Here is an 8,329-nt window from a genome sequence, read left to right on the forward strand (position 1 = left end):
TCAATCACTTGAAATAAATTCCATGTTCCTATTATTTAGTCCTTTATTCTTTGGTAGTGTAGCTCCTTTTAAACTGTTCTTTTGTAGTGTAGCTCCTTTTAAACTGTTCTTTTGTAGTGTAGCTCCTTTTAAACTGTTCACTGTGGTATTAATTTTTTTTAATTCAGCAATCTGAGACTACTGATAGTCGCACATTGCTAGAAAAAAATTTAAAATGACAGGAAATTGAGCTTGTACATTGAAGGGGGAAGGATAGTGAAGGTGCAAAGTGGGTGGAACAACATTGATGTGAGTGGGGGAGTGACCTTTTGCAAAAGAGCACAACAGAATATGTCCAAGGGATTATGTACAATTTTGGATTATCTTAGTCCTGGAAGCAAAACTTCCAACGGAAAAATGAGCAGAAAGGCATTCTCAGAAAACGCAGGGAAACAGCAACTACAAAGTGAACTGAATTCTGAAGGGAGGAAAATCAATGCAGAATGACAAAGAAAACCCAATAAACGTGCATGGTGAACGTGAGGGGAAATGCCCATGCATAATATACCTAGACATCAACTGTGTCACCTCCATTCCCTAGGAAGCCCAGAAGTGTCTTACCTGAAGGTCTTACCCCTACGTATTGTCTGAAGCCAACCAATTTATTACGAGGGATGGATCTTACGTATTTTTTTTGTTGGACTTGACCATATGTGCCATAAAAATGTAATTCCAAGTACTGGAGATACAAACTTTTGAAATGAAGCTCTGCTGTGTGCTCACTACAAATCCCCATGGGCTGGGAGGGTATAGAGGAAAACTCATTGTCAAATTGGAGAGCTGGCAGTGCTGTACTGGGCAGATGCCCCCATGCTACCTGACGGATGGGACAATCCGCTTCCCCGGCCTGTTCCTGCCACCAATGCTATGATCCTGGGCCCCAGTTTAAAAACACAAAGCAGCTGGGTGTTGCAAGCTCTCCTCTGCCCCTGAAGCCACTTTGGAGGGGGAGGGGGAAGATGTTGAACTAATCTTCACTAGCTGAGGAAACAGGGCAATGATAACCCAGATGCAAGGCCAAGCAAAGCCTAAGCTGCCTGTGCAGCAGTGGCTGCCTCTGGCCAAGGCTATCAGGTGATCCGTGATGGGGTGATACTGGAGGTTCAGCCAGAGATTATCAGCAAGCCATGCCACTCCCATGCAGTGGCAGGCTGAAGGCCACCAGATTGTCTGATGGAGGAGTGAGTACCATGCCCACAAAACCACCCAGTGACCAGTATAGTGGGAAATCACTGGCACCATCCGCCCATCTAAGGCTGAACACCATGGGGAAGGGAACCAGTGACTTTGTGGCAGAACTAGGCCCCCAGTGTGTGGAAGAAACTGCCAAAGAACACCCCCATGGGCCAAAGCACGGCCACCACCTAGGTGGTTAACACAGCAACAGTGCTGGCTGCTAGGAGGATTGTCTGGACCCCCACCCCATGTGCAAACTACGAATCCCACGGCCATCAGGGACAGCATTCCTGGGGCTGCAGGCTGAAAGCAGCTGCAGATACTCCCAACCTACCAGAGAGGCTGCCACAAGTGAAGGGCTTCTGCTTAACTGCTGCAGACAAGGTTGTTCCGCCATGCTGAAGCCACAATCAAAGTAGCTAATCTCCCTCCCTCTCCCAGCAACCTCCTCTTCTGTCTATTACACAGATTGTTCATGGTCCAGAGAAGAACCCTGAATAGGGCAGTTCCAACACCTGGGCCTTATGTTTGACACACCCGTTGATGAAGTGAGCACATTTGCCCTTTTTCATAAGAATCATAATTTGAAATATGCCAATTCAGACGGTCAACCCGCCACGAGCCGCAAGGGAGTGGCGGGCTATAAATCCAATAAATCTAATAATAATAATAATAATAATAATAATAATAATAATAATAATAATTTCAAATTTTAAGGAAGGTGTCATCTCTGCCTGCTGGTCATTCAGGAGAGGTGTGAAAACTGTTTGTATTCTATTCATTCTTTGTGTATTGCAGGACTGAATCATGGCTTTGCTCCAGCATAAATTAATCCTAGTTTCTACGGTATTGATTCTTGTCTACACTGGTGCATACACTAGAAGATATGTGTATAATAAACCTATTTAAATTTAACATTGACTTTCTATAACTTATTAATGCAAATAAACTCAAAGAGGTTGTTTTTCCTTAAAATCTATTATGTGCAAATCTCCTCACTGGGACAATCACATGAGCCCTGTGCTGGTTCACTTCAGAGAAGAATCTTTCCCACTTTGTTGATCTGTCCAGTCTTGCAATTAATTCTTTGTGGATGTTTTGGTTCACTTTTAGTGAACTACCTGATCCATCCCCTCACAGTAGAATACTGATAGTCACTGTGTGAGCAAATGTTTTTACAAGTGGGCCACATTTAGCAGAGCATTCCTCCATCCATAGGATTTCGTCAGCGATGTTGAAGTGTGTATTTATTATGCTAATAACCCGTTACAGCTACATATGAAAGATATAGCTTTAGCTATAGTGTTTCTTGCATGCAGACCATAGGCACCAGCAGTCACCTTTCTTGAATAATGAATTTTCTTTTCAGATTTTAAAAAACAAAATAGCTTTACAGTGTAACTTTTAAAGCTGTGATGTACAGAGCTGCTGACATAAAAACAAAGGAAAAGCTGCAGTCCATATTCATTTTTAATGTGAGGATTAGGAAACAAAAAATTACCATTTTATTTATATCCTACTGCATTTAATGACAGCATTAAAACATATACAAAAGTTTAAACTTTAAAACATTCTAATTACTGCAATTCATCTCCCTGACTAAGTCCCAAATTGGGGGGGGGGGAGTTTGGCAGGAGCTGATCTTCCATCTCCCTCCTCCCCTAGCGGTTTGTTCTGTCCACTCTAGAGAAAAGAAATCTCATCCTGTCTCAAAACCAGAGCAGATGGAAGCTGTTCAGTTGTTTCCTGAATGCGGAGAAAATGGAGACATGTATCCTTGTACATAAAGCATAAGTGAGCAATATTAAAGGAACAAAGTTACAACAGAGATTGGACTGGGAAGACTGAGATTCAAATTCCCACTTTGCCATTAAGCCAACTGGATTACTTTGGGCCAGCCTTGAAAGAAGAAAATGGCTTTTATCCTTGAGCAAAGCAAAGTTTATGTGATCCTGTCTCCTTCTGTACCCCTCTCCCATATGTTGCACCTAGATTTCAGAAGATCCTCAGAAACAGCAGAGGACATAACGGGGTTCAGCAAAGGACAGAGGACATGTATTGATTGTTGTAAATGAATTGCATTGTATAGACTAAAAATATTTTTTAAACTTTCCCCAAAGCTTTAAAATACTTAACGCATAATACATTGTGAACATTGTGTAGAAAGCTTCAGATTAATTATATAGTCTCTATTCTTCCCAAAAGTGTGAAATCAGAATTCTATGACCAGTCATTATTAAAAGCTTGCTTCACTTGGAATATCATACAAACATTATAATACTCACAGGCCAAACAGATCACAGAATTAGGTAGATGGATTCCCGAACTGACATATGCATGCAGCGCATCTAAACTAGCTAATATGTCATGTGAAATTGGAGGTGGTCCACTGATACCTTCATCAGCTAGACTGAGCTTTAATTAACTTATAACAATTGAGGGCTATCTGTACAAACATTTGAGCTAAATTTAAATAAACGTAATCTATTCTCATTAACGCAGTTCCCCAAATTATTTAATTGCAAAATCCAATGCACACTCAAATGCATCACTTTTCTCCAAAATAAGGTGCACATTTTTAACTGTTGTATGTTTGAAAATAAGTATGGAATAGAAAATCTTATTAACAAGGCACTGACCCAAGCAATCACTGCTGATTTGTGATCATTGCAATTACTTTTAAACATGTACTGGACTGGCCCAAAGTTATTGCTGGCTGGGAATGTAACAACAAAAGGCCACATCCAAAATGTCTTCGGAGGGACCTTATGTAAAGCTTGCTTCATTACAGTGCTCTTTGACCTGGGTATAATTTTTAATAAAATGTGAGACTTTGCAGTATGAGTGACACAACTGAAAGTAAAAGATGGGCCTAAAGTGATGTGACACCACTACAAATGGGGCAGCCACTCCCAGCTAATTTGCAAAAGATGTGAAAGAGCTGAGGAGTGCCACATCATCAAGAGGTCTGTCAGAGAAGGAGGTTCTCCTGGGCAGAGGCCCCAACATAGAAGGCTCTCCAGAGAGGTTTTGCAGGATGCTTCTGTACAGTTGGTGGTTGCCATCTCCTCCAACTGCAACCTCATATGTCACTCATACGAAATAGTAATTTTGTGAGCACATCTGCATTAGAACCAGTGTTATCAAGAGTGCTCTTTCACTTACTGTTCAGTTTCTAGGACTATAGCATCAACATGAAAGGAATATTACTGCATATCAAGGCATTATATAATTTTCACATTTGCAGCACAGCTCATATGTTGGAATTTATGTCTCCTTGTCTGAGAATGGTAAAGCACCAGAGACCAGATGTGTGGTACTTCTGTGCCACAGCAGGGAGAAGAAGATGGCTGCTGAGCCAAATTAGTGTCTCAGTACCATATCGGAGTACTAACTGTTCCTTTATACTAAAACCTTTATATCTACTGGCACCTAAGCCAGAAATCTCAGTTTTTAGAATAAGATCAAAGGAGATGGTTATTGCAAACAAGTCAGATTTTTTTTGCAAAAACAAATTACTACAAGAAATGTAAACAATGTTATTAATAGTATGGTTTATTTTTAAAAAGGGCAGAAATGAGAAATTCATTTGTGAGTACCTGAAATTTACTCTCAAGCCTATGGAAGAAGATATTCATGAAAATGTAGCTAGTGATCTATTATTATAGCAATGCTTGTTATAGGCTAAGATTAAAACAGTGAACTTTACATGTATTATTTGCATATGTATGGACATATTTAAACATTTAAAAATGTAAACAAAGTATACAGAGCAGAAGTTAATGTTTATACCATTGCTTTAATTCCGTATATGCAGAAGTCTGCGTTCTCCAGAATACTAATACATTTCTTTTAATTTCTAGTTTCAAAGCAACTTTTAAAAAAATGTTCTTTACAATAAAAGGAAAACTGTGGTAAACATTGTATGAATAAAGCCTTATTTCCACATATGCATTCATTATAAATACAGCAGCAACATACAAGCGAAATCCAGTAAATCACACGTAGTCATTTAACCTGTAACCACTGCGGGAAGCAGATGCTAGTGACGAAGTATGGTTTGCCTTGAAGACTGTGGGTGGTTGACAGGAGGGAGCTGCCCTTGCATGTCTGGAGCGTGGGTGGTATACTACGTTGCTCCTTGTACGTTGGCAGGAAGCACAAAGGATAGCTCCTCCAATTATGCTCAGTGAAGCAGAGACAAAGCCAATGTAAAGGGCTTGTCCAATCTCATACTTCATCCCATTGGGCAGCATTGGGTTGTAGAAATCAGTCACCACATCACTGGTTGACCAAGAAATTGGGATCAGACAGGTAAGCCCAGCCAGTACGAAAAGGATTCCACCCAAGATGGCGATTGCATTTTTGGCAGAGGACCCTTTGGCACATTGGGTGCACTTCATGCCGATGGCTGAGACCACACCTGCCAAGATGGAAAGAACACAGGAAATCACCATCAGGGCACGAGCTGCTTGAAGGTCATGAGGCAAGGCAAGTGGAGAACGATGGAGCTGACATTGGTAGATCCCAGTGCTGTGCCAGACACACTCCATCCAGAGACCCTTCATGTATGCCACAGCTGTGATGATGTTGGTTCCCACGTGTGCTGTTTTCCACCAGTGAGGCAAAATAGTAGCAGTTATTGTTCCAGCCAGTCCAAGAAGACTGAGAAAGAAGCCCAGTAACTGAACAGCCATTCCAGCCATGTTAATGTTTGTCCTGGGTATTCTGTTGGGTACAGTATCTTTGCAGTGGCTCCTTCTGGAAACGCAGCTTCTCCTGGGAGATATATGGCAGGTTTGCTTTGACACCTTCTGGATGCCTAATAAAGAGGTAATTGCGGAACAAGAAGTTAAACATTATCTAAGTGTATTACTCCAGTGACCAGTAAGGTGCATTCCAGAAGCAGTTAGCATGATTATTAGCATATTTAACCCTCTTTAATGCACCCTGTGAAAACTGTGGGAAAGTAATTGCTCCTTGTTATTTACAAGAGCTTTTTCTATTCCAAAATGAAGGATAAAGAATTATGATACATAATTTTTTCCCCAAAACACTTTTTTCCTGTATTCACAGCAGGCTTTATAAAATACTTCCTTTAAAAAACAAAACAGAACAAAAAAGATTAGAATATTCACAAGTGTTAACTCATGAAACAGAAAAGATTTATGAAGTAGGTGCCTGAAAGCTACTTGGCATTATGAAAACATTTCCAAAAGGTCATAGTGGGATTATAAAAACAATGTTGCTGTGTTTGTTCAAACTGAAAAGTAACCAGAGCTATTTTTTTAAAAACCTCTAGAAAAGGAGAACAAGTAGTGGATTAAAGCTGCCTTTCCCACTTGCCAATATTTCTTGAGGTGGTGTTGTTTTAATAAAAGAACTTGAAGAGGGAATGATTTTCATTAGGCCCTGTGGAGACTCAGGTTATAGCTTTAATCTAGATGACAGCATGTGAACCCAGATGTGTATCTTGCAGTTTCGGAGGTGTGGAACCTTCACGGTTATAGAAAGCATCCTATAATAAATTCAAGCTGAAACCCCATGAAGGAAATAGAGGGCCTTCCACCTGTGTAAATCTTAGTTCCAGTCACCTCAAGTAATGGTTACCTTGCCAAGTGCCTAGAATAGCTCTGCATGCCTGTGCGCCTGTTGGTGCGGTCAAGAACCTTTACAGTTAAGCCTTCTGGAAGTAACAATTGAATAGTCATCAAACAATAAATGAAATCAAAGGAAAACAGCAAACAGTTTAGCCCCAAAGTAGAAATACTCATGCATGTAAAAAAATCTATTCCACATCAACTGAATAGACTCAACAAATTCCTGTTTATCATAACCTCATCTAATTCATTGTCTCATTCGAATGAGTGAAGTCTTGCATTCCACTCATACGAACATTCAAAGCTGCCTTATGCTGTCAGAACAGTAGTCCATGTAGCTCAGTATGGTCTGTGGATGTTAAAATACCTATTAATTTGGCTTATTTTTTATATACCAGCCATGAGCAGGGAGCCAGTTTTTCATCTGTCAGTTCAGATGTCTACAAGCATTTAAAAGAAGTATTATTGATTGTTATCTGTGTTTTCAAAGTTATTTGGTGTCTGTAGTATCTCTTCTACACACAAATATAATTAATTACCAACCATCCATCCATGACTCTGGCTATATATGATTCCTCTTGTTACAGGAACACAGCAACAAAGTTGTCCATCACCTATTCAGGACAGGTGGACAGATCACTTATCTCATAAGAGATCTCTGCAGCATGCTTACCTATTAAACATGTTTGCTGCATAGACACCAAATATGGAAAGCTTCACATGGGAGAATTCAGGGACCTTCTACTCAACAATACTTTCTGATTCTTCAGCAATATGTTAAAGTTTACAAACCACACCAGTTCAGTTCAAAAATATTCAGACAGCATTCTATGCATGAGCAAGAAGAGATCTGACAATTTATAAGCAGTACATGTTCCATGTCTGCTGTTATTCATTATAATCCAAGTCATAATCCAATACAACTCAGGATATATATAAATGAGCAAAATGAAAATGTATACAATATTAAACAGTGGCTATTTAGTTGCCTGTACTTGAGAGATTCCATTGTACACTGAGATTCCATTGCTGGTGATGCTGTTTTCTGTATATCATTTTACGTAATAAAATAATAATCCATGCACATATATATGTTGATTTAGGTATTCCTACAGAATTTTATAATGGCAGATGAATACTGTAGTTCTATCACCTAAGTTTTTGTTTTACTATATTGCTTAGGAAATACATTTATGCACATCTGTATTTGATCATGATGACCATAATCTTGTTCACACTTATCCATTCTCAACTTCCATTGAAATTAATGTATATATTAAACTGATTTCAGTGTGCCTTATATAACTGGACTGTGGTCTTCATATTTATTTCAGATTTTGTATTGGAATCCAATTGGGTTCCATCTTCTGCTCCATTTCCATCTATCTGCTATGTAAACCCCATGTTACTAGGCATTCTAAAGAATATGAGCTCAAATAAATAAATGCACACACCCTTTACATTCATAGGATAATTTTCCACTTAAGACAAGTACCATTAACTCAGTTTGATGG

General features: G+C 39.5%; 1 protein-coding gene across 1 annotated transcript; it reads right to left on the bottom strand.

Moving 5' to 3' along the window:
- Positions 1–4,701: 4,701 nt before the first annotated feature.
- On the bottom strand, positions 4,702–6,870 carry CLDN14 (claudin 14). Its single transcript, XM_077344246.1, has 2 exons — positions 6,826–6,870; positions 4,702–6,037 (listed from the first exon to the last, which is right to left on the bottom strand). The coding sequence occupies exon 2, from the start codon at positions 5,919–5,921 to the stop codon at positions 5,214–5,216; it is 708 nt and encodes a 235-aa protein (XP_077200361.1). The 5' UTR covers positions 5,922–6,037; positions 6,826–6,870; the 3' UTR covers positions 4,702–5,213.
- Between the last annotated feature and the right edge of the window lie 1,459 nt (positions 6,871–8,329).

Source organism: Paroedura picta, chromosome 6 (assembly GCF_049243985.1).
Source record: "Paroedura picta isolate Pp20150507F chromosome 6, Ppicta_v3.0, whole genome shotgun sequence".
In the NCBI taxonomy this organism is placed as follows: Eukaryota; Metazoa; Chordata; class Lepidosauria; order Squamata; family Gekkonidae; genus Paroedura; species Paroedura picta.